We start from the raw sequence: 25,839 nt of genomic DNA, 5'->3' as shown, positions 1-25,839 counted from the left end.
GGAAACAAAAAAACAATCTTCTGAGTGATTTCAGATGTTTTGTGGTGCCAACACTAAAAACACCGACATCCACCACTAAAACACAGCCTTTATGAGTCGCACATAACCATCTGCCCGGCCTTCCAGGCTAGTAACAGCTTTTGGCCTACTCACTGAATGAGTTGTCCAATGCCTGTTGCCCAGAGTTATGAAGTGCAATAAAGACAGGTCCTTTATCAGGAGATGTAAGCTAAGAGAAGGAAACCGTAGGCTGATTCTCTCATCATTTTTATGGAAAACAAAGGTAAAGTTGACTGTTTCCCTTTGTCCCAAGTCTATACTTAATATCCTGATTGGGTATCGAGATTATACGTGGAATTCTGTTCTCAATTTATTCCATTTTCCTTGTAGCTGATCTGAGTGTACAAGTTTATTGTTTCCTCAAAAGGCTTTGTTTTTACCTGGCTTTCTTCCTGAGCCTGAATCTTAAGCTGGATTGATTGATGGAAGAAATCAGGAGAAAGGACAAAAGCCAAACTACAGATGATGTCCACTGAGAAATACTTTCTTTTAAAAATATTTTATTTATTTGACAGGAGAGCGAGCATGGAGAGAGCAAGAGTGATAGCGAGAGCGAGAGAGCGCGTGCGCCTGAGTGAGCACTTGTACCAGCGGGGGGCAGGGGAGAGGGAGAAGCAGGCTCCCCATTGATCAGGGAGCCCTGTGTGGGGCTCCATCCCAGGACCCTAGGATCATGACCTGAGCCAAAGGCAAATACTTAACCACCAGGGCACCCCTGAGAAACACTTTTATTATATATGGAGAAGGAAGAGAATGGGGACAATTATTTACATAAGCAGCAGATGGTATATATTTTAGTCATTCATTTCAGCTTCCAGTCTTGCCCTCCACCCTTGTCCTAGAACTAGTAGCTAAGGCTAACAGGTACTTAGTCTAAATGGAAATGAACAATTAATAACTTTATAAAGGTGTGGCTTATTTTGGGGATTACATGATAATTTAGACTCATTACAAGGACTCTCCCAAAGCCCCCGTTTTTGTTTTTGGTTTTGTTTTGTTTTTTTTTTTCATGGAATAGAAAGGTCACTATAACAGGAAAATAAAGGGCCTTTTTAGGCAGAGAGTCACAGTGAATTGTGGCCTTACCAGTTCTAGGGGCAATTCTTAAGAGGATTAGCTGTTGATGAGCCCCACTGCTGGGCACCAGGGGAATAACCTATAGGAATTGAGAAGCTCTGCATCCGAAACTTTTATGAATTGAAAAACATGCTTTTCATCATTTTACCTTCAGGACATAACAAAATACAAAGCCAGTTTTTACTACGGAGCAGATGACCACCTTTTCCAAGGAGTCACTTCGTACAGAAAGACTGCTTTGTAGCTGGCATCAGACCCACTAAGCAAAGCAGAAGAATCTTGAGATTCTTAGAGAAAGTCGTATCAAAGAGGAAGAAGCACAGTCTGGCCAATTAAATCAGGTACTTAATTCGCTTAGTTCATTCAGATAAATCTGTTTGGGCACAAAGTAACCCAAGCCTCCCTCTAGGAAATGACTCAAACACCTTCATAGAATTAAACCTGGAATTTTACTTGTATTTATTGGAACTCACCATCATTTGCTTATGAAAGGGCTGCAAAGTATGTCTACCACTTGCTTTATATAGTGGTATAGTTTGTGGATCAAATGTTATTTGTAATGAATTCTAAGGAACTTGTGTCCCAATCCATTCTTTAATAGCAGAAATTATGTTTCATGAAATGGGTGTTAAAATGGTATTCCACGAAGCCTGGAAGCACTTTGGCTACATTGTTTAATTATTCTTATTAATAGTAAAGTTCATTCCACCTTTCATCATAAAATATATCACAAGAAATAGGATTTGGCTTCTGTTAACACTGCCAGGTGGGAAAAAAGGTGATTTGTTTGGATTGTTCCTATCATTCTCATCTCTTCCACTCCCTGCCAAATTTAAGTCTGGTGATGTCCTTTCCTTCTATCCTGATGTAATCACTTTTGGAACTTTGCAGACTTATTTCAGATTCCTTCTGGGTAAGTACTGCAAGTTCTGAAATGTTTTAATAACAATAATGAGGGCTATATACTCACATTTAATACATAGGACCCAGGCAAGAGGAGGAGATAATACTCTCCTAATCTGTTGGTTTTATAAGGGCAGATATGTTTTCTGTCTTGAACTTCTACAATTACATTGGGTAATGGATTTCCATTCTGGTCAAAAACTTGACCCTTTACACCTGCAAGACAAAAAGCATTAAATGTTAACAGCACATTTTATGACCTATGGAAAAAAATATTTGTAAGTATTTGAGAAAAATACACCCAATTATTTATTAAGCTATTTTAAAATGATGATAATAAAGTATTTAAAGGAAGGTAAACCTTTCCAAAAAATTGAGATATAATTGGGATATAACAATAGTTCCAGATGTATAAGATAATGATTTGATATATGTATATTTGTGAAATGATCACAATTTACCTAGTTAACATAGTTCAAGATTTTTCTTGTTTAGAGTTTTATAAATGGATGTTAAATTTTGTTAAATGTTTTTTTCCTGTATTTATTGGGATGATCATATTGTTTTTATCTTTATTTTGTTGATATGGTATATTACACTGATGGACTTTGCAGAGGTTGAGCCATCGCTGCATCCCTGGAATAAGTCCCACTTGATCAAGGTCCTTTTAATGTATTGTTGAAGTTGGTTTGCTAATACTTTGTTGGAGGATTTTTGCATCTATGTTCATCGGAGATATTGGCTTGTAATTTTCTTGGAGTGTCATTCATTTTTGCTATCAGTGTAAAGCTGGGTTTGAGAGTGTTTTCTCCTTTTCTGTTTTTTGGAAAAGAGTTTGAGGATTGGTATTAATTATTTAAATGTTCGGTAGAATTCACCAATGAAGCCACTAGTCTTGGGCTTTTGTTTGAATTAGGAATCAAAAACATGTCAAAAGTCTCCCTACTAGTAAAAGGTCTGTTCAGACTTTCTGTTTTTTCATGATTCAGTCTTTGTAGGTGATGCTTCTGTGGATTTAACTATCATCTAGGTTGCCCACTTTTTTGGTGTGTAGAGTAGTAGTCTTTTATGATCCTTTGCATTGCTGTGCTATCAGTTGTAATATCTCTTTTGTTTCTGATTTTGAGTTCTTTTTTTCCTGGTGAGTCTAGCTAAAGGTTTATCTTTTTTAAAAAACCAGTTCTTAGTTTTATTGATTTTTTTCTCTTTTTAGTTACTATTTCATTTATTTCCTCTTTGATCTTTATTCCTTCTTTCTCCTAATGTTAGGCTTTATTTTTTAATTTTTATTTATTTTTTTATTGGAGTTCAATTTGCCAACATATAGCATAACACCCAGTGCTCATCCTGCCAAGTGCCCCCCTCAGTGCCTGTCACCCCGTCACCCAAACCTCCTGCCCACCTCCCCTTCCACTACCCCTTGTTCATTTCCCAGAGTTAGGTGTCTCTCATGTTTTGTCACCCTCACTGATATTTTCACTCATTTTCTCTCCTTTCCCTTTATTCCTTTTCACTATTTTTTATATTCCCCAAATGAATGAGACCATATAATGTTTGTCCTTTTCCGATCGACTTATTTCACTCAGCATAATACCCTCCAGGTCCATCCACTTCGAAGCAATTGGTGGGTATTTGTTGTTTCTAATGGCTGAGTCATATTCCATTGTATACATAGACCACAGCTTCTTTAACCATCATCTGTCGATGGACACCGAGGCTCCTTCCACAGTTTGGCTCTTGTGGACATTGCTGCTATAAACATCAGGGTGCAGGTGTCCCCACGTTTCACTGCATTGGTATCTTTGGGGTAAATCTATTTTTAACTCTTTGAGGAACTTCCACACAGTTTTCCAGAGTGGCTGCACCAGTTCACATTCCCACCTATTGTGCAAGAGGGTTCCTCTTTCTCCACATCCTCTCCAACATTTGTCTGTCTTCTTAATTTTCACCATTCTCACTAGTGTGAGGTGGTATCTCATTGTGGTTTTGTTTTGTATTTCCCTGATGGCCAGTGATACGGAGCATTTTCTCATGTGCTTGTTGGCCATGTCTGTCTTCCTCTGTGAAATTTCTGTTCATGTCTTTTGCCCATTTCATGATTGGATTCAGGCTTATTTTATTCTTTTTTTAAGCTTGGTGAGGTATGAAGTTGGGTTGTTTTGAAATTTTTTTAAAATTTTAATTCCAGTATAGTTAACATACAGTATTATATTAGTTTCGGGTATACAATATAGTGATTCAACAATTCTCTGAGATCTCTGTTTCTTAGTGTAGGTATTTACCCCTGTGATCTTCCTTCTTAGAACTGCTTTTGCCGCATCCTGTAAGTTTTGGTATGTTGTATTCTTATTTCATTCATTTCAAGATTTTTATTTTTTTGACCTATTGGTTATGTAGTAGCATGTTGTTTCATTTCTGAATATTTGTGAATTTTCCAATTTTCTTCTAGTAACTGATTTCTAGTTTTATACCACCATGGTTAGAAAAGATAGCCGATATGATTTCAATATCTGTAAATTTATTGAGACTCATCCTGTGGCATGACACATGACTTATCCAGGAGAACGTTCCATGTGCACTTGAAGATGATGTGTATTCTGCTGCTGTTGGATGGAATACTATGTCATTTAAGGTATTTCTGTAGTAATTTTCGGTCTGGATGACCTGTCCATTGATGAAAGTGGGATAATAAAGCCTCTTATTATTATTATATTGCTGTCTAGGTCTATTAATACTCACTTTATATAGTTAAGTACTCCTATGCTAGAACATTCTGTTGGACTGATTCCTTTATAATTCCGTAATAAGCTTGTCTCTTATTAGTCTTTGTCTTAAAGTCTGTTTTGTCTAGGATAGCTATCCCAACTATCTTTTCGTTTCCATTTGCATGGAATATCCTTTTTTACCCCTTCACTTTCAGTCTCTGGGTGTCCTTATATCTGGAGTCTCCTGCAGGCAACATATAGATGGATCTTATGTTTGTTTGGTTTTTTTATCCACCCAGCCACTCTGTCTTTAGATTGGAGAATTTAGTCCATTTACATTTAAAGTAATTACTGATAGGTATGTAGTTATTGCCATTTTGATGATTGTTTTCTGGCTGTTTTGTAATTCCTTTGTTCTTGGTTTTCTATAGTATGCTTAGATTCCTTCATTTTTTTGTGTATCTATAGGGTTTTTGCTTTGTGGTTACCTTGACACTTAGATAACTATAACAGTCTATTTAAAGTTTATAATAACTTGATTTCATTTTAAACCTTTGCATGTTTATTCCCATCATCTACATTTTGCATCTTTTTTGTTTTTTAAGATTTTATTTATTCATGAGAGACACACAGAGAAAGAGAGAGAGAGAGGGAGAGACAGAGACATAGGCAGAGGGAGAAGCAGGCTTCCTATAGGAAGCCTGATGTGGAACTGAACCCCAGGACTCTAGGATCACACCCTGAGCCTAAGGCAGATGCCCAACCACTGAGCCACCCAGGTGCCCATTTTGCATCTTTTTATCTGTGTATCCATTAACAAATTATTGTAGTTATAGTAATTTTTGCCACTTTGTCTTTTAATCTTCATAATAGCTTTGTAAGTGATTAACCACTACCTTTACAACATTAGATTATTCTGAATTTTATTTAAGATTTACCTTTACCAGAACAGCCCACGTGGGTGGCTCAGCGGTTTAGTGCCGCCTTCAGCCCAGGGGCCTGATCCTAGAGACCTGGGATTGAGTCCCATGTCAGGTTCCCTGCATGGAGCCTGCTTCTCCCTCTGCCTGTGTCTCTGCCCCGCCCCCCCTCATGAATAAATAAAATCTTTAAAAAAAAAAAAAAAAAAGATTTACCTTTACCAGTGAGTATTCTGTTACTAATTAGTACCCTTTCATTTCACCTAAAGAAGTTTCTTTAACCTTTCCTATAACGCTGGTCTAATGGTGATGAATTCCTTATCTTTTGCTTGTCTGGAAAATTCTTTCTCTCTCCTTTAATTCTAAAGGACAGCTTTGCTAGATAGAGTATTCTTGGTTAGCAATTTCTTTTCTTCCAGAACTTTGAATATACTGTGCCACTACCTTTTGGCTTACAAAGTTTCTGCTGAAAGGGCAGCCTGGGTGGCTCAGCGGTTTAGCGCTTGCCTTTGGCCCAGGGCATGATCCTGGAGTTCCGGGATCGAGTCCCACGTCAGGGTTCCTGCATGGAGCCTCCTTCTCCCTCTGCCTGAGTCTCTGCCTCTTTCTCTCTGGATCTCTCATGAATAAATAAATAAAATATTAAAAAACAAAAACAAAAAAAAAGTTTCTGAAAAAAAAATCCACTGGTAATATTATGGGGATTCCCTGGTATATAACAAGTTGTTCTTCTCTTACCACTTTTTAGATTCTCTGTCTTTAACCTCTGACACTTTGATTATAATATATCTTAGTGTGGATTTGAGTTCATCTTATTTGGAATTCTCTGGCCCTCCCAGATCTGGAGGTCTGTTTCCCTCCCCAGGTTAGGGAACTAACTCTTCAGTCATCCTTTCTTTATAAAAGTTTTCCATTCCTTTATTGCTTCTTCTGGGACCCCTATAATGTAAATATTGGTATGTTTGATGTTGTCCCATAAATCCCTTAAGCTGTCTCCACTCTTTCATTCTTTCCTTTTTGCTGCTCTGATTAGATGAGTTCCATTGCCTTGTCTTCAAGTTCATGGATTTTTCTGCTGCATCTAGTCTGCTGTTGAGCCCCTCTGTTGTATTTTTCAGTTCTATTACTGTATTTTTCAGCTGTGTGACTTTTATTTGGCGGTGTCTTATAGTCCCTCTTTGTTGAAATTCTCATTTGTTCATGCATTGTTCTCCTGAGCTCAGTGAGCATGTTTATGATCGTTATTTGAACTCTATATCAGGTAAATCACTATCTCCATTTCAGTAAGGTCTTTGAGGCTTTATCTTATTCTTTTGTTTGGAATATACTGCTCTGTTTCTTCATTTTCTTTGATTCTGTGTTGGTTTCTATACATTAGATAAAACACCTCTTCCAGTCCTGGAGGAGTGGTCTTTTGTTAATGAAACTTATCATTCAACTCTGACCTAGCTCTTGGTTGTTTCTCAAACCTTTGTGATTATCTAAACAGCCCACTTTATTCTTAGGAGTTCCCAGTAGTTGAGGTTGTGCCAAGACCTATTGGTACCCAGATTCAGGCTGATTGGATGCCAGACCCTCAGGCAGAGGCTTTTAAAGTATGCAAATAAACCTCTTTCAGGGCAAGACTGGAGAATGGATGTGTCTCCCTGTTCCCTTTACACTGACCCCCTGGGGTGATAGCCAGTTAAGACCGGTTTCTTTGTTAGTCTCTTGTTGGAGCCCTGAACACAGACCCCACTGGCTACCAGAGCTAAGAGGTATTCACTTGGTTGTAGCCCCAAAACTGGGGCACCATATGCGTGCACAGGCTCCCTTTTGGGAGAGACTGTTGATCTGGAGGGAGAGGGAGTGCAAATATGGTGTCTGTCAACTTCTATCTCTGGAGACTATTTTGGGATACCCCTAGATGTGTATTAAGCTAGATACTTGCCCCTCAAGCCAGAGCTTTAAGACCAGCAAGTAGGCCTCTTTTGCAGAAAAACTGGGCATCTCTCAGTTGGCTGGCTTGGCACTGGGCCCTCGCAGGCAACCAGGTGCACCTGTGCAGACCTATAAGAACTATTTCCCAGTTTGCTGTAGCCTTGAGGGTCTTGTAGATGCAAGCCCCAGTGGCTTTCAAAGCTAGATGTTTTCAGGGATTGTTTTTTGGGTATAGCTTTTAACAGTTGGGGTGCCAGATGTGGGTGGGGTTCATACCTTTTGCTGCTCAGGGAGAAGCTTGGAGTTGTGAGTACCTTCCTGTTGTGGGTTGCTGTACCATGGATGGGGCGTATGGCAGGATCACATCTCAACCTCTCCTACTTTTTGCAACATAGGTTTATTTTCATTCATCCAATGCATGGGAATGGCTCAGGCAGTTTTTGGTTTCTTTCAGAGCAAAGTGTCCCATATGTAGCTATAGATTTGGTGTATTTGGTCCCACAGAATGTGGGAGGAGATGAATTCAGGATACTCCTACATTGCCATCTTGAACCAGAACTTGGTAAACTAATTTTTGATGTAACTTAAAAGTTTGTTTCAGATATTCCATCTATAGCACCTATTATCAAAATGAGGGAACCTTGATGACAACCTAAATCCATTCCTGTCCTTTCCAAATTGTCCAAACTACTGTAGCATTGCTCTTGGTGGAGTTCATTAAATCCTAAACTAAAAAATGCCACTGTATATACAAAAGTGGGAGGAGGTGGTTGCACCTGGCTGAGTCAGTTGGGGGAGCATGTGACTTTTGATCTAGGTGTCATGAGTTTGAGCCCCACATTGAATGTAGAGATTACTTTTAAAAAAATGCCAGTTTATTAATTTACAATAAGATACTTAGCTATGCAAGGGACTCAATAGTTTTGTCTCGTGGTCAAACTACATGGGAAAGTTACAATCACAAAATTTCTTGTAATTAATGGTGTCTATTACTAACAACAGGAGTGAACATTTACTGACCAGTTAGTATATTTCAGGCTCTGTGGCAAGTGCTTGCCATGCATGTTCTCCTCACATCAACTCTGATGTAGGCAATATTATCATACTTTTGCAGATGAGGAAACTAAGGCTTTGGATTATTAAATAACCTTAAGCTCCTAGAGCTGAGTGGTACAGCTGGGCTGTAAGTCCACACTGAACCTGACACCATACCCCTCATCTCAGAATTTCAGGAATACAGTTAAGAAAAGGCCATTTTAAATGTTACACATCACCTTCCAGTTTGTTCACTCAGTGACAAATCATCTTAACCAGTGAGAAGAAGCTACAATGAAAAAAAAAATGACCCTGCACTATTCCCAGGTCATTATACTTAGTAATTATTTACTGGAGCAGAAAACTACGAGACATAGATTGGTTTCCTTCAGAAAAGTTTAAAATGAAATGTAAAAGTTTTGACATTTGGCAACAAAATCTTTGTCTCAAAGGTTAAGCGTTGCCTTTTGCTTTCTTTCCTGACTCTTTGTTGCCTGTGCCCGCCCGCCCCTCCCCCCGCACAGAAATTACTAAATGCAGTATTTCCTTCTCACATATTCAACACGTAGCAGCTGTGTAACCTCTGTTTTCAGGTAATTTGTCCTCCTGCCTTTTCTAAAAGTTTTATCTATATTTATTCCTACTACTTGGTACGTATCCTTTTGATTTTTAGGTAGGACCCAACCATAAACATCAGTCACGATTTAACAACCCAATTACACATTTATTCATTGGATACCAGTGGCATTATTCTTTGAAGAAATGTTTTCACTGTGCTGCCCTTCTCAGGAGGTCTTTTGACACATTAGGTAAGTACAGATATGTACCAGTCAGGTCACAGTGTAAATCCCAGGTCACAACACATTCCCAAGACTCACTTTCATCACCCTTAAAATGGAAGTGATATGTACCACCTTCCAGGCCCTTCTACTGGCTCAGGAGGCTTTTCCTCTCCAGGCAAGGTAAGCCAGAGACTTCCAGATGGGTCAAAGTCTCAGATGTCTCATAGCAAGTGGGGAAGCTAAGCCAGTGACTGTAACACCGCTTGTCAAATATCAGTACTTTTCCTTAAACCACAGTAATACCAATAAGAAGGTGTTTGCGCCCATCATCTCTAAGCAAAGACAGTCTTTGGCTTCCTACCAGACACTGCAATGGAGAGAACCTATCAAATAACTGGACATCGGGTTTCATTATTAAATTGGAAAAAAAAAAAAAAAAAAAGCCTCTGTTTTAAACCACAAGGGGGCAGGGTTGGTGTGCTTATATATATTTTAGGTAGTTTGTGCATACCTGATTGTAGGGACAGGGAGATACATATTCTTTATAAAACCTAGTGTAAATGGATTTGTAAGCTCTCCAGATTAATAATAGTCATGCTATAATTAGCATGTTACTTCACAGTTACAAAGCTCCTTCATTGGCATTATTAGGTCAGTGTGATACTTCAGAGCCCACCTTAATTCAGTGCTTGGAAGATAACCTTTAGCGCTAGATTGCAATTCCAAAAATAGTAGTGCAGTTATGTAGAGCATATTTCATTTTAAGTTGCACTCCCATGTTGATACAGGTGAAGGAGAAATGTTATATTAGGCAGGGTAACACTAAATACAGAAATATGATAGGCTAAATTAGTATGTGACTCATGAGGAAAATCTAGTAGCAAAATACCAGAATATTAATCGAGAGAGGACTCAATAATCTTAATAAATGCTAAGATGCTGATGAAAAGTGACTTCTTTAACATCCCTTATCACAGGGAATTGGCCTACTTCATGAATGTCTCAGCCCTGTGAATTCACCAGTAATCTTTGCACACTCATGCTCTGGGGGGTGGGTGCTGGAGGGGCACCCAGGTTGGTGATATGAGCTCATATTGGGGAGGGAAGCTCAGCTCTGGAGCCCCTATGCTTCTTACTCTTCCCTCATCTCTTTAGCAGGTGGAAAGCTTTGGTGTGAAGTATGCAGAAAATTCCAGGAGCTGTGCAGTTATGTAGCAGGCCTATGAGGTAAAACCTCCTCGACCCAAACCCACACCTACTTTAGCTTGACTTAGTAGCATAACTACTGTGCCAGTTACTTGATAGCAAATTCTGAGGTTTCTTTCCCCAAGCCATCCTGAATGGAGAAAAATATACCCTGGCAATGCAGGAGAGCCTTCCACACCCTGCCCAGAGACACAGCCTTGTTCAATAAACTTGAACTGCATGACTCCACCACCATCACAAGCACTGTGTTTCTCTGGTACAGCGGTTTTCAAAGCATGGTTCCTGGGACCAGCAGCATCTCCTTGGGAAAGGCGAACCATTCAAGATGTACTAAGTCCTGACAATCTGTGCTTTAACAAACCCTCCAGTGAGTCTGCTGTACAGGTTTGAGAACTACCACCCTTGCCCCATTTAGTCCGTCCATCTCTGTTAAGGGCTAGATAGCTGTCTAAAAGACCAGACTGGGAAGACTGTGTCAGGACCAGGTCACTTGGCAGAGTTGCCAGGTTTGGGGTTTAGGTCACCACCCCAGTACTAGGAAAAATGCAAAATGGCATGTCCAGTGTCCTCTGAATCTATGATGCTGTGTGACAAGCAAACTGTTGAATCATCACCATCTAGAAAATGCTGGAGTAATAACTTGTTTTTCTAGATCTTTTGCCAGACTTCTCAGTCAACATGAAGATTTTGAAGTACTCTGGATTTTCCACCCTCATATTAAAGTAACATACATCATGCTTTCTCTTATATGAACTGATGAGCACTGAATTTCTCACATGCTGCAGATATTCATGCAGAGAAAAGTCTTAATCATTAGTTCTGGTACTCAGAATGAGGCTGTACCCGGAAAAACCAATAGAGGCTTGCATTTTTTCAACCCTAAGTTTTTGCCAGATATAATGTTTTGTGTTAGAAGAAATTAAAAAAAAAATCTTACAAACCTAGGTGCACCTGTTTTATATATTCAATTAGTGAAGCTTTGTTTTTATTCCAGAAGAACGGAAGCTTCTCCTCATGAGGATATTTACAGCATGACAGCTCCAACGTAATCTCAAAACACTGCTCCCAGATGTAGTTGTAATCTTGCATTCCACCTAAACACAAGCATATTTAATTTTTTAAGTCTGAAATTGAAGTAGTGTTAAGTATCCCAAACCTTGGGGACAAGTGAATCAGACAGTTACAAGGAAAGTACATGTAAACAGGAGAAGATGAACTTGACGTAAACAGGAGAAGATGAACTTGACGTATTAGCATTATAGAATCAGGACCTGACATCTTATTAGCCAGGCGTGAACAGGCGATCTAACACTCCCACGTGGGTACCTGGGTCGGAGCAGACTAAAGTTCAGCTGTGCGCCACCTGAGGGGAGGGGAAGGGTCAGTCCTATTTTTTTTTTCCAATCATAATGTACAAAAAGGATTCATCAGTGTACATTTCTTCTGTAAGTTACATCCTAGAGATATATGGAATGATACTTCTAAAAAAAAAAACTGCTTAGAAACCATAACTACACTTCTTATGTGAAGCTACATACACTCATTAGGAGGAATGCCAATGGCTAAGGGTCAGTGAGCGTGTGCCTTCAGCGGGTACTAGCTGAGGAGTCTGTTAGGCAGCTACTCCCCAGGTTTTACAGACAGACCATCACAGATACCAAGGAACGTGCCAGTGAGTGCAGAGCCCAGCGCACAGGCCCTCCTGTCTAGGCCCCATGCTCTTACCCACTAGAGGCTGAGCTGCATCTGGGGGTGAGAGAGAGAGTGCCCGGCGGCTCTCGGGGATGGAGGGACCCAGGCCCCCTGAGGCTGCTGGTGCCCAAGCTCACCATCCAGTTCTCACCTCTGGAGACTATTTCTAAAGGGTCATAATCCTGTTTCATATTTTCTAAGATGCAAAAATTTTCATATTTAAAAATCTCTGAGTGGGGAGGTGTGTTAAATTCGATGGCTGAAAAACCCAATTGTCATTAGTTTGGCCAGAAACGTTTCTCTTTCATCCTTGGAGGTACGGTGTTTTATCCTCAGTGGCATCTTGGATCTGATGAAATCACTGCAGGCCAGCAGGGTACTTGGGAAGTACTGACTTAGCAAAAAGCCTCATGCTAAGAAAATAGTCAAACTATTATCAACGTGTTATTTACGTTAAATAGCAGCTACGGAGGTCTAGATTCTAACGGGAAGGATTTCTCTGTTCTTGGTACTTACTTCCCTTCTAAGACTTGTACTTGTGTTTCTCCCTGACCTCGTTTTTTTTTTTTTTTTTTTTTTATTTTTTTATTTTTTATTTTTTTTTAATTTTTATTTATTTATGATAGTCACAGAGAGAGAGAGAGAGAGAGGCAGAGACACAGGCAGAGGGAGAAGCAGGCTCCATGCACCGGGAGCCTGATGTGGGATTCGATCCCGGGTCTCCAGGATCGCGCCCTGGGCCAAAGACAAGCGCCAAACCGCTGCGCCACCCAGGGATCCCTCCCTGACCTCGTTTTCACCAAGAAATAGAGGAAGAGACAGAAAGCCGAAGTCCTGGGGGGGGGGGGGCAGGGGCTCTTGGAGCCCGTGGGAGCTGCGCACGCAGGGTTCCTAGCTGGTCCCCAGGGTTAGAGACCCCGCCTGCGGGTGGGGGCGGGGGAGGACTGAGGGCCACCCCATGGGGCCAGGCCGCACAGGTCCCCGCTCGGAGCTCTCGGGTGCGGCCTGCGGACCCCAGGCCACCATGGGGAGCGCGCACGGTTGAGGGGGGGCAGCTCTGGGGGGGGCGGGGGGCTCCCCTCGGGGCCCCGGCCTCGGGCCCTGCCGCCGCTCCCGGCCTGCATGTCTCCTCCGACCCCCGGGCTGCCACCTACCTTAGTCCTTCTATGGGAACATTACCGCCCCCGCCCCCGGGATCCCTGCGCGGGGGTCCCGTGCCCTCCCTCACCTGCCCCCCTATTCCCAGGGCCGAGGAGCCGGGGGAAGGAGGGACCCACCTCTGAGCGGATACCAGGCGTAGCCGTTGGTGATTCCGTTGGGGAAGTCCATCTTGTCCTTACACTGATCTCCCTTCTTCATGGTGGGGTTTCTCGAGGCGTAGACGTGGGCGAGGTGTTGGAAGACGTCGTCGTCGGGGGTCAGGCTGCGGGAGTGGGACGTCCCGGTGGCTGCGGGGGACCCACATGTCTCGGCGGGCGCCCAGCGCGAAGCACCTGGCGCCGCCGCCTCCGTGCCAAGGCCCCTCCCTCCTCCCGACGAGGCCGGGGCTCCTCGGGGTCTCCCCGCGCCCCTCCCCCCCACGAGGCCGGGGCTCCTCGGGGGTCTCCCCGCGCCCCTCCCCCCCACGAGGCCGGGGCTCCTGGGGGGTCTCCCCGCGCCCCTCCCCCCCACGAGGCCGGGGCTCCTGGGGGTCTCCGCGCGCCCCTCCCCCCCACGAGGCCGGGGCTCCTGGGGGGTCTCCCCGCGCCCCTCCCCCCCACGAGGCCGGGGCTCCTGGGGGGTCTCCCCGCGCCCCTCCCCCCCACGAGGCCGGGGCTCCTGGGGGTCTCCGCGCGCCCCTCCCCCCCACGAGGCCGGGGCTCCTCGGGGTCTCCCCGCGCCCCTCCTCCCCACGAGGCCGGGGCTCCTGGGGGGTCTCCCCGCGCCCCTCCCCCCCACGAGGCCGGGGCTCCTGGGGGTCTCCGCGCGCCCCTCCCCCCCACGAGGCCCGGGCTCCTGGGGGTCTCCCCGCGCCCCTCCCCCCCACGAGGCCGGGGCTCCTGGGGGTCTCCCCGCGCCCCTCCTCCCCACGAGGCCGGGGCTCCTGGGGGTCTCCCCGCGCCCCTCCCCCCCACGAGGCCGGGGCTCCCCGCGCCCCTCCTCCCGACGAGGCCGGGGCTCCTCGGGGTCTCCCCGCGCCCCTCCTCCCCACGAGGCCGGGGCTCCTCGGGGGTCTCCGCGCCCCTCCCCCCCACGAGGCCGGGGCTCCTGGGGGTCTCCCCGCGCCCCTCCCCCCCACGAGGCCGGGGCTCCTGGGGGTCTCCCCGCGCCCCTCCCCCCCACGAGGCCGGGGCTCCTCGGGGGTCTCCCCGCGCCCCTCCCCCCCACGAGGCCGGGGCTCCTGGGGGTCTCCCCGCGCCCCTCCCCCCCACGAGGCCGGGGCTCCTGGGGGTCTCCCCGCGCCCCTCCCCCCCACGAGGCCGGGGCTCCTGGGGGTCTCCCCGCGCCCCTCCTCCCCACGAGGCCGGGGCTCCTCGGGGGTCTCCGCGCCCCTCCCCCCCACGAGGCCGGGGCTCCTGGGGGGTCTCCGCGCGCCCCTCCCCCCCACGAGGCCGGGGCTCCTCGGGGTCTCCCCGCGCCCCTCCCCCCCACGAGGCCGGGGCTCCTCGGGGGTCTCCGCGCCCCTCCCCCCCACGAGGCCGGGGCTCCTGGGGGTCTCCCCGCGCCCCTCCCCCCCACGAGGCCGGGGCTCCTTGGGGTCTCCCCGCGCCCCTCCCCCCCACGAGGCCGGGGCTCCTGGGGGTCTCCCCGCGCCCCTCCCCCCCACGAGGCCGGGGCTCCTGGGGGTCTCCCCGCGCCCCTCCCCCCCACGAGGCCGGGGCTCCTGGGGGTCTCCCCGCGCCCCTCCCCCCCACGAGGCCGGGGCTCCTGGGGGGTCTCTCCGCGCCCCTCCCCCCCACGAGGCCGGGGCTCCTGGGGGTCTCCCCGCGCCCCTCCCCCCCACGAGGCCGGGGCTCCTCGGGGCCCCCGCCCCCCTCAGGCCTCAGATGCACGCATCCCGGGGCGACGGCCCCTTACCCGGCACCCCGTTGTCGAAGGGGTAGCTGGCCACCAGGGCGCCGCCGTGCAGGTTGGCGGAGAGCACGAAGGTCTCGGCCTCCAGCCAGGCCATGACGGCCGCCGCCTCGGGCTGCCGCGACACGTCGTTGGGCTCGAAGGCGTCGGGGAAGTTGCGGTTCAGGTCGTAGTGGTTACTGTTCTCCCTTCGGGAGGAAGACGGAGGGGTCGGGGTGCGCTGGGGCAGGCGGGGAAGGGGCTCGGCCGCGCGGGTCTGGGCGGTGGGCGGGCGCTGGTGCCCCCAGGGCGGTGGGCGGCCTGCAGCCCCGGGGACACGCGGTGGGCAGGGCACGTGGGGGCTCGTGCCCTTAGATGCCCCCCTGGAGGCCCGAGTCACCGCCACCGGCCCCCTGGGGACTCACGGTGGGCTGGGCGCTGGGGGTACGGGGGGCTCCTGCCCTGGACGCCCCCCCAGGAGGCCCAAGTCGCACCCAGTGGCCGCCCAGGGCCTCACCGTGGGCTGGGGGCACCCGGGGGCTCCTGCCCTGGATGCCCGCCCGAGGCCCCCCACTGGCCGCCCGACTGGGGGCTGCCACTGAGTCTCCCCGACCCCGCCTTGCAGGGCCCAGAGTGAACAGGGAGGGTCTAGGTCGCTGAGCCGGGTGCTGGTTCCCTAGCGAGGGGTGGAGAGGCGACAGGAACCTCCTCAGTGCGACCCCTCCTGCGGCCGCCGCTGTCCCTACCCCGCAGGATGGCCCGACATCGCGGGTCATCCACTGGTGAGGTTATATTTATTTTTGGTAAAAGCAAACAAACGTTTGCCCCTATATCAGTGTCCAGCAGACCCCTGAGAAATCCTCAACTCCGGGGGGCCACTGCGAGAAAATAAACTGTTTAAATCAGAAATAGTACAAGGCTCTCTCTTCCTCTTTTTTTTTTTTTTTTAAGATTATTTGGGAGGGGGCAGCCCCGGTGGCACAGTGGTTTAGTGCCACCTGCAGCCCAGGGTGTGATCCTGGAGACCGGGGATCGAGTCCCACATCAGGCTCCCTGAATGGAGCCTGCTTCTCCCTCTGCCTGTGTCTCTGTGTGTGTGTGTCTCATGAATAAATAAATAAAATACTTTAAAAAAAAAGATTACTTCGGAGGGAGAGAGCGAGCGAGCGGGCACATGCCCATCAACAGTTGGGGGGGGACAGAGAGAGAAGCAGCCCCCCCCCCAGGGGCAGCCTGGCAGCGACAGTGCAGGGCTCCGTCCACCACCCTGACGTCGCCCCTGAGCCGAGGACAGGAGCCAGACTCTTAACTGGGGAGCCACCCAGGCGCCCCCTGGCCCCCTCTTCTTCTTTTGATCAGTTCCTGTCCTGGCTTTTAAAAAACCAACCGGTAATTCCCAGGGGCCCTGCTGCAGATTTAGGCTCCGAGATTTAACGGTGCACAACGTGGGCCGCAGGACTCCTGCCCCTTCCCGGGGCGCTCACAGACGGGTGCTGGGCCCAGTCAGGAGGGATCCCCGAGGAGGCCTGGGCGGTGGGCGGCCTGGGGGGGGCAGGGGAGCCCGGCGGGTGGCCCAGGAGGAAGGCCGCCTTCTCCGGCCCTCACTCGTCTGCCTCCGGCAGTGGCCTGAAGCCTTGAGCGGCCCAGGCCAGGGCTGGTTCCCCGGGCGCCTGGGGCCCCCCTCACCTTCCGTTACTGTAGAAGCAGTCGGGCTTCCGGACGGCCTCGAACCCGTCGGGGTTCATGGAAGGCATGAAGTGCATCCGGGTGCTGTTGATTAGGTTCGTGATTTCCAGGTCTTTTCCATCCCTGGTCACGAGGTGCTCGATCAGATGGAGCAGGAGCTCCCGCCCCACGGTCTGCGCAGGTTGAGAGAGAAAACGGGGTGTTACTGGGGCAGAGGACGGTGAGGAGCGTCGTCCGGAGGCACGGTTTCCCCAACAAGGGCTCCCACTGCCACCCACGCCTGCCCTGACACCACGGTGACCTCCCCACGTGGCGCTCGGGCAGGGGGCCACCGCTCAGCGGCCTGCGGGGCAGCAGCGGCGAACGGTATTAAAAAAAAAAAAGTTAATCTTTTAAAAAGCATTTTAAAAAGTATTTTAAAAAAATTTTTATTTATTTATTCATGAGAGACAGAGAGGCAGAGACACAGGCAGAGGGAGAAGCAGGCTCCCTGCAGGGAGCCCGACGCGGGACTCGATCCCGGGTCTCCAGGATCACGCCCTGGGCTGAAGGCAGGTGCTAAATTGCTGAGCTACCCGGGCGGCCCCAAGAATTTCTTTTTTTAAAAAAAATAATTAGGTGGAATAAAGGTTATTCTTATTATAGTCTCCGTTTTCTCTGCCTTCTGAAATACTGGAGGGGGAGAGCAGGGGCGGCACAGGGGGCAGGAGCCGGCCCCCAAGAAAACGTGGATGGCGACCCCCGGGCTGTGTTTCAGACACACGTGGGTTCCAAGAGGGAAGAGTCCTGGTTGGTAATAAGTATCCACACAGTGAGCAAGGTCAGCCCCGTCTGTGCAGCCCCAGTTGCCGCCTTCTTGGGTTTCTGCAACCTCAGCCATTCGCACATCATGCTTTTTTTTGGGGGGGGGCCCATATCTGCATATTATCTATACTCTTGCTTAGTTTCTATTTTCTTTAAGTCAGCTCACTTTTACTTACAAGAAAAATGAAAACCTTTGTGTCCTTAACCATTTTGCCAGATAGATCTTGTTTGAAAAGGAGGACCATGAAAACAAACATGATCATATCCAGCTACCATTATCTGATGTATCACCAGCTAGTGGGGACCTCAAGACCCATGAGAGATCTTGCTTCATAATCCTCAATAGTGAGAATTACATTTTTTATTTAAAAAAAAAAAAGTAATTTGCAGTTCACAACCTGATCATAGAACTAGTCTGACGAGGCTATGTCAACTTGTCTCTAGAATCCTGGGTTCAAAGGAAATCTCCTTGTAGGAACGTTGGCCTCTTACCTAAGATCAGATGCTGCTGTGGGGTCAGTCCCTGGGAAATCTGGGGCACCGGGTGATTTAGGGCCGCGGTGTAGAGGCACCAGTGTAGGCATGAGCAGGACAAGAGTTTCCAATGAAAACCCCACCGTATGAATTCACTGTTGTGACAACAGATGAGCAAGCCTTGAACGGCAATCTCTCACTGTAGTCCCCTCGTTGGCAAGCAAACAAACTACATTTTATGAATTTGTAATCCCCATGAACATGGAACCATTGGAACTGGGACTAAGAAAATTTGGAATATGTGAATTATATGTTTACAGGTAGCCATCAGGTCCAGAGCGGAAATATATTCAATATTGACTTCAATTTTTTTCCTACTTATTTCTATCTTCTACTACTACTACTACTACTACTACCTTGATTTTTGTGTTTACAGTCAAAATTGTCAGCTTGTGGGGCACCTGGCTGGCTCAGTGAGTTAAGTGTCTGCCTTGGGCTCAGGTCATAATCCCGGAGACCTGGGATCGAGCCCCAAACCAGGCTCCCTGCCCAGTGGCGAAGGGGGCATGAGAGCCCATCAAAAGCTAAAAATGATAAATATGTGTGTGTGTGTGTGTGCCTCTCCCAGGCAGAGGGAGAAGCAGGCTCCCTGCAGGGAGCCCGACGTGGAACTCGATCCCAGGACTCCGGGATCATGCCCTGGGCTGAAGGCAGATGCTCAACCGTTGAGCCACCCAGGCATCCCCCAAAATGCTATATTTTAAATGATTACAATTTCAAAAAGTTTTTCCCCAATTTTCTTTCTTGACTTTGGAAGAACCCGGTAATTCCTTAGGTTGAGAACATATTTATCAAGTCTACCAATTACTTGAGTTTCACCTCAGTTTTATTCTGTTCACATAACATGAAATCTCATGCTTAAAGGGTACCGTAGTCTGACACCCCATTTTATTTTATATCCTTTGAATCCTCCTCATTCTCTTACTGCAGAAATCCAAAGATGTCTAGAACAATATCTGGCAACTATTCATGATGGTTGTTTCTGAGTGCTAGTTTTTTATGATTTTTACTCCTTTTATTTTTCTGGCATTTTTTTTTTTAAAGAAAACCTTTATTATTTTTACGAGACCAAGAAAATCCGGATTCTTTCAAGTAAACCAATGTAAAACCAAAGTACTTTCTGTCTCCATATCCCAAAAACATATCACAAGTCCTTAACTGCAGAGGACAAATTTTAAAAATCTTGGAAAAATGGTAAAACACCAAGTAAGAGAATAATTTTTAAAAGGCTGAGTTTAAACAGCTAAAATTTCAGGGAGTTAAAGTCCTCTCTTTCTGTTGGGGCTGTATTTCGCTGCCTTCCTAACAGCAGATTTATGCCAAATATTATTCAAATTAATTCTTCCCAACCTTAATATAAATGTTTCAAACACTCATTCATGTTTTATGCATAAACTTCCCTTCTTTAAAAATTAAGTCTTTGAATATGAAACCTTAGAGGGTCCAAATTTTAAAAAGGATCACAGTCAAAGCAATCCCAACAGCTTCACCAGCTTTCCGTTTAGCACGCCCACTTCCTGTGAGGGTGTAGACTGAGTATGAGAATCCCTCCCGAAGACACTGAGAGACTGGACGCACATGCCAGGTTTGGGGGCCTTTCCTGATCACTCATCTGCCAGTTAAAATGGTAATAATCCAAATGCAGCAAATAAATTCTCCATCAGTTTTGGTTTCCAGTCAAGGTGGAATCTGCCAGAGAGACAAAATATGCATTCTAGCTCTTTGAAGAATGTTTTATAACAGTGGAAATAAATTTTTGAAGAGTCACCAATCTAGGCAACACGTGAGAGCGAGAGCAAAACCCAGCTATCCCGACGACGGAATCTGTCTTAAAAATGCTACGTTATAGTGCAGCTTCTCGGTGGAAAAATAAGCCTGTGAGCTCTGGGGCTCCCCAAATAGTGTGTTATCGATTTAATTCTTTTGTCTGATTGCCTAGATATTAGCCTAAATATTACATTATCTAGCACACTTTTCCCAGGGTTCCAGAGCTCTGCAGGCTTGTGCTCCCCTAATAGCACCCCATACATCTACAATGGCCCCACTGACCTTGACCAACCACCCTGCCCCCCACTCCCTCCTCTAAGCCTTGAGGGCAGGGACCCTAAGAGGCTCTCTCTGTAGCCCCGTAACTTTCCCAGCTCTGCGGATAGCATGTTCTCCGTAAACGATTGCTGAGGACTGTTGACAAACCCGCTACAAGGTCAAGACTATTCTAAGGAGGAAATTTCTGAAAACGTGAAGACTTAAGCTGCTAAACGAGGGCAGATGATGTACCAACCATCAAGTTATTTCCTTTGAAGGATTTTCAATATTGAACAACTTTCACAGGGGCAGGGGCTTACATACAATTCAGGTCATGCCAGGGACTCAAGGTACCTGGTCCCCTAGCCTAACCTCACCAAAAGCTGAGATGGAGAGAAAAAGCACAATTACAGGAGAAATTTAATACATGCTTGAAAGGAATCAGACCCTTCACTTGGAATAAAGATTAATTCTAACTCCAAAAGGAAAAAATTAACAATCTAAAGCCACACTGCCTAACTGAGGGTATTTTGCTACCATCTGGGATAATGGTGGAAAAAAGAACTTGGCAAATGGCATCTGGAAGGACAAGCTTTACTTTTTTTTTTTTTTTTTTTTTTTTTTTTTTAGTACATTTGGAACCTGTACTGCATGTTGACTACACATCCCAGATTTTCCAGCCCAGGCAAAATTAAGGTATTATGGCCTGGTGTTCATATAAATCATTAAATACCCTCTAAATACAAACATCTAAGCACACAAACTGCATCTCATAAATCGTCTTATATGCCTAGAAGGTGTGTGTGAGAATCCTTTATCCATTTATCCTGTATTTTTAGGTTAAAAAATATGGTCACTATTATCCAGGGATTGTTTTTGCTTTTAGCTTATATACCTAAAACATAAGAACTATGAATGAATGCCACCCAAATATGAAGTTCTAAGTGTGATGTGGATATTTCGAAAAGCTACCCAAATAACCCACCCTAGTAAAAGTAATTCATTGATGTTTAAGAAATAGGAGCTTGGGACTGGGGGGATGGGGGGACAAAAAAGAAACCGAATTGGCAATTCAGTTAAGCCTAACGAGCACACAGTGAATATCTGCTCCCATCCTGCTGAAGACCATGGCCCTGAGGTCAAGGGAACCCAGTGACCCTGGCTTGTGACCTGTACTTTGCCTATTACTGGATTAGCTGAAACCTATTGGCACTCAACTTTCTCAACACATAGTCAGGCCTCACTTCAGTATTTCTATTAGGAAGTAGAGAGGTCTTAACGATCTAGAGATTAACCAAGATTTTTTTTCTTCCTACAGAGTTTAAAAACCATGGGATGAGGCGGCTTTGGGGAAGGCACCTCCCCCGCCCACCCTGAGGCTGAGGCTACCAGATGTTCCCAGCCTTGGGGCCTGGTCCCAGTCTCCAGTGGAACTCTGTCAATGACTCTGTGGATGGCTCTAGCTCACTGCAAAGTGGACCAGTCACAGAAGGAGGGGGACGGAGACAAAGACCCCATTCTCCAGCTCCGCCAGTGTTTGTGGAGTAAAGAACTACAGGGAGCCCACTCAGTGTGCCGGCCGCGTCCCTTCCACTGAAAAACAATCACTAGGCTTGAGATGCGTCTACACCACCCATTAGGAGCCTGCAGAAACCAGAACTAGAATTGGGGCTTCTACAATGCGCCGGGTCGGCGTGTGTGTCAACAGATGGCCCAGGTGACTGAGAAAAACACGGGTGAAAGGTAGAAACTCAGAAATACTTCTCCCTCGCTGTTCTGAAAAGAGCCTGAAGCCCAGGTGGCAAAGGCCCAGGGGTGCAGTTGGCTACCCTGCGTGATTTCCTGGCCATCAAGGAGGGCAAGCAGGGCGCAGAAAAAAGGACGGGAGAGAGAGGGGACTTGGACTTACAGCCAGGGTCACCCTAAGGGCTTGGCCTCTTTTACACGACAAGGGAGACCCAATCTTCTCATCCAATGGCACTGAACACTCCGAAGGCAGCAGAAAGGGTAAAGGAGGTGGACCTACGCTGGGTGGGGCTCGCGCTTGGGTTTAGACATCCGTGACTGAGCCCACGGCTGCTTCCCTCCGGGGAACCGGGCCTAATCAACCTGCCTGCTGCAGAAGGGCTCAGCCTACGCCCAGGGCCACGGGGCGCAGTCTTGGTTCAGCCCAGCTCCTGACTTCAGGGCCGTGAGATCGCGCCCCACGCTGGGCTCCACGATGAGCGCACACTCTTCTTTGCATCCTCTCCCTCTCCCTCTCTCTCTCTCTCTCTCTCTCTCTCTCTCTCTCTCGCGCGCGCGCGCGCGCGCGCTCTCTCTCATCCTCCCAAATGAATAAATACTTAAAAAAAAAAAAAGGCAGCTCTGCCCACCCAGTACTTAGTGTGGCCCATGCTCCGTAATGTGGGCTATTCTCATTATTCTCTTGTAAAGCGCCGCGGAGACGTAACTCGCCAGTCCCATCACCGTGGCTCAGTGAGCTGGTGTCATCAGAAGCACAGGAGCCAACAGCAAGGTGACCCAAGACAAGCAAGATACTACACGAGCGTAGGCTGAGCATCACGTCTTTCCTAACAATCCTTGCCTGCAAAGGATCATCCTACGTTGATTTTGCTGCCACGGTTTGCTTTTTGCAAACCCTCAGCATCAGCCAAATCCATCCTCACGATTCCTAAGGGTATGTTAGCCAAGATGTTTCACGCCCATACAGCAAACCTTTGCATTTAGCTTCCAGTTGGAAGGAAACAGGAACTAGAAGCCCAAGTTCATTGATACCATAAGGAAGGAAGAAATCCAGAATGTGGAACATTCTGCAGGATAGATAACTGATCGGGTCTCTTTATTAGATCTAGAGTCGTGAAAAGATCCTTTAAAAGGCCAGGAGAAAAAGGGATTCAAGGGTCATATCGATCACATGCGGTGCCTGGGCCTGGACTGGATCCTGATTTAGACAATTTGGGGGACATTTTAAGAAACTAGAAAGGGGGATAGGAGATAAAGATAGGATACACTCTTATTAACTTGAAAGGGTAGCTAGTGTGAAATGTCACAAATAGCAAATCAGCATAGCTCATTTAACCAAAGTACGCACACGCACACACAAGCGTCTGGAAGGATAAACAGTATTAGGAGAATTAACTACTGATTTTTGGAAGGTCAATACACAAGGTTTTTGTTGGTGGTGGTTGATGTTTTGTTGGAGATGCACAAGACTGATTTTATGACAACAACAAATTGATTTTAATTTCAAAAAGACCTGATTCAGGACGCCTGGGTGGCTCAGGGGTTGAGCGTCTGCCTTCGGCTCAGGTCGTGGTCCCCGGGGTCCTGGGATCGGGTCCCACATTGGCCTCCCCACGGGGAGCCTGCTTCTCCCTCTGCCTGTGTCTCTCATGAATGAATAAATAAAATCTTTAAAGACCTGATTCTAAGACAAGGTATAAAGATGTAAGGTGAAAGTTCATGGGGGCAAATAGCGGGTCTGATCAGCAGAACCGGGTCTTGCTGCCTCCACTGCCACCATCCAGCCGGGTACTGACACAGGCGGTACACAGTCCTCGGTGGGGCGGGGTCCAGGTAAGAGAGGCAATACTTTCAAAATAGTGATCGGGGGGCTCAGTGGTTGGGCGTCTGCCCGGCTCAGGTCATGGTGCTGGGGTCCTGGGTCGAGCCTCCTCCTCCGCAGCACCTTGGGCTCCCTGCTCTTTCTCCACCATCCCCCACCCAGCTCACACTCTCAAATAAATAAAATGAAAAAAAAAATAAGTGTGATCAGTGCTGTCCCCCGTGAGCTGCTCGTGTGGGGCCCACAGAGTCCTGGAGGAGCCAGGGCCAGTGCTCGCAGGCGCCCCCCCGCCCCAGGGCTCCAGCTAGGGAGGTGGGAGCCGCACCCACAGGGTGGCTGTGCAGCTCTTTTTCTCCGCTCATGGAGAAGAGGCCTTTGGTCCCCAGCTCCTGGCTGTCATCTGCAGCGGGGCTTGGGGGCTTGGGGCTCGAGACTCTCTCTCAATTCCGAGAGGTGGGATAGAGGACGCGGGCCCCGGGGTGGTTGGAGCCCCCGCTCAGGCCCCGGCTCCCGTGGAGCCATCCCTGTCCCCAGCTCCCCGCGGCACCGGGAGCAGAGGGTCGAGGTGGCCGGTCCTCGGGGCCACGGCTGGGACGCTAGGGGACAGCAGGCCTGGGTCCCGCCCGAAGCCCAGCAAAGGGCCAGGAGGGTGTGTCGCAAACCAAACGGGGGCAGCTAAAGCGGAATAAAACCAGTTTGTCTCTGAGAAGTTGGGGGAGAGGCGGGCGCTGGGATAGGGTTTGTGGGGAGGCGCCCTCGGTCGGTTGCGGGGGCCCGAGGCTTTCAGAAGCCCAGTGTTCCTGGGATCCCCTGCGTGAGGAACAGTCCAGCCCGCCCGGGGCTGCGGCACCCTGGTGCCCCTAGAGGTAGGAAGGCCTGCCAGGGAGGGGAGGGGTTGGGGGGGCTGGGGATGGGTCCAGGGAGGAGTCAGGGGCCTGGGGAGGGGTCCAAGGGGTCCAGGGAGGGGTCGGGGTACTCAGGGAGGGGTCCGGGGAGGAGTTGGGGGCCCGGGGAGGGGTCTGGGGAGGAGTTGGGGGGCCCAGAGAGGGGTCCAAGGGGCCTGGGGGCCTGGGGGGGGGTTCCAAGGGCCTGAGGAGGGGTCCGAGGGATTGGGGGCCAGGGAGAGGTCGGGGGGCTGGGGAAGGGTAGGAAGGCCCAGGTAGGGGTCAGGGGAGGAGTTGGGGGACCCAGGGAGGGGTTGGGGGTGGGGGGGCCGTGCAGGCTTGGGCACCCTGCTCCCCCAGCCCCACGCAGGACCAGCTGCCGGGACGTCCGTTCCCTGCACCCTCTCTAAGGCCTTTCGGGGATGTGGGTGCTGCCCTCCGCATCCCCAGGGCGCTCAGGGTCCGGCCGCACACGTACCTCGTCTCCGTGCATGTTTGCCACGTACTTGAACTCTGGGATCCCGACCCTGTGCTCCTTCGGGAAGCGCCCCACGACCAGGACCCACAGGTTCCTGCCTGTACAGCAAAGACAAGGATAGAAAAGTAAGGATAGAAAAGTAAGTTGTGTCCCTGGGAGTGGGGGGGCGGAGAAAGGTCGGCCCGTCTGTCCTATGGTCTGTGGGTCAGGCTCACAGTCCTGGGGGCCCCTCAGCCCAAGCCCTCCCCCTCCGGGCTCCCCGCTGATCCCAGGATGGATTCCCAAGAATCCAACACGCCTCAGGCTGCAGCCTCCGCATTTCCCCCAAATGCTGATGCGCTCGGAGCTCCTGGTGCTTCAGAGAAACCACCCTGCACCTTGGCTGGGTCCCCCGATGGCTGCGGGGGGGGGGGGGGGGCGCAGAGCCCTGGGCCTCGCATCGGGGTGGCTTCTTGGAGCACAGATGCCACAGCCCCAATGCCCCGGGGGGGGGGCGAGGCTGTAGCCCCCCACTCGTCCTGGGCACA

The 25,839-nt window shown here is 48.6% G+C and overlaps 1 protein-coding gene and 1 long non-coding RNA gene across 4 annotated transcripts in view; one reads left to right on the top strand and one right to left on the bottom strand.

The window, feature by feature from the left end:
* Nucleotides 1-25,839, bottom strand: part of CPM (carboxypeptidase M) — a 75,313-nt gene that overhangs the window by 3,167 nt on the left and 46,307 nt on the right. For both annotated transcript variants that reach the window (XM_041755903.1, XM_041755902.1), the window contains exons 3-8: nucleotides 25,313-25,410; nucleotides 17,020-17,192; nucleotides 15,358-15,542; nucleotides 13,578-13,748; nucleotides 11,550-11,702; nucleotides 2,108-2,256 (exon numbers count right to left, since the gene is read on the bottom strand). In XM_041755903.1, the coding sequence (XP_041611837.1) occupies nucleotides 2,108-2,256; nucleotides 11,550-11,702; nucleotides 13,578-13,748; nucleotides 15,358-15,542; nucleotides 17,020-17,192; nucleotides 25,313-25,410 (929 nt within the window). The remainder of the gene's footprint in view (nucleotides 1-2,107; nucleotides 2,257-11,549; nucleotides 11,703-13,577; nucleotides 13,749-15,357; nucleotides 15,543-17,019; nucleotides 17,193-25,312; nucleotides 25,411-25,839) is intronic.
* LOC121491249 lies at nucleotides 2-24,227 on the top strand. 2 transcript variants are annotated; one of them, XR_005987907.1, is made up of 4 exons: nucleotides 2-1,478; nucleotides 9,294-9,429; nucleotides 10,558-10,629; nucleotides 21,701-24,227. It is a non-coding gene; the product is annotated as an uncharacterized LOC121491249 (long non-coding RNA). The 2 variants fall into 2 exon arrangements; XR_005987906.1 differs by lacking the exon at nucleotides 21,701-24,227 and having other exon boundaries at nucleotides 10,558-10,852.

Source organism: Vulpes lagopus, chromosome 5, assembly GCF_018345385.1.
Source record: "Vulpes lagopus strain Blue_001 chromosome 5, ASM1834538v1, whole genome shotgun sequence".
NCBI lineage: Eukaryota > Metazoa > Chordata > Mammalia > Carnivora > Canidae > Vulpes > Vulpes lagopus.
This window is presented reverse-complemented; position numbering and strand designations above follow the sequence as displayed.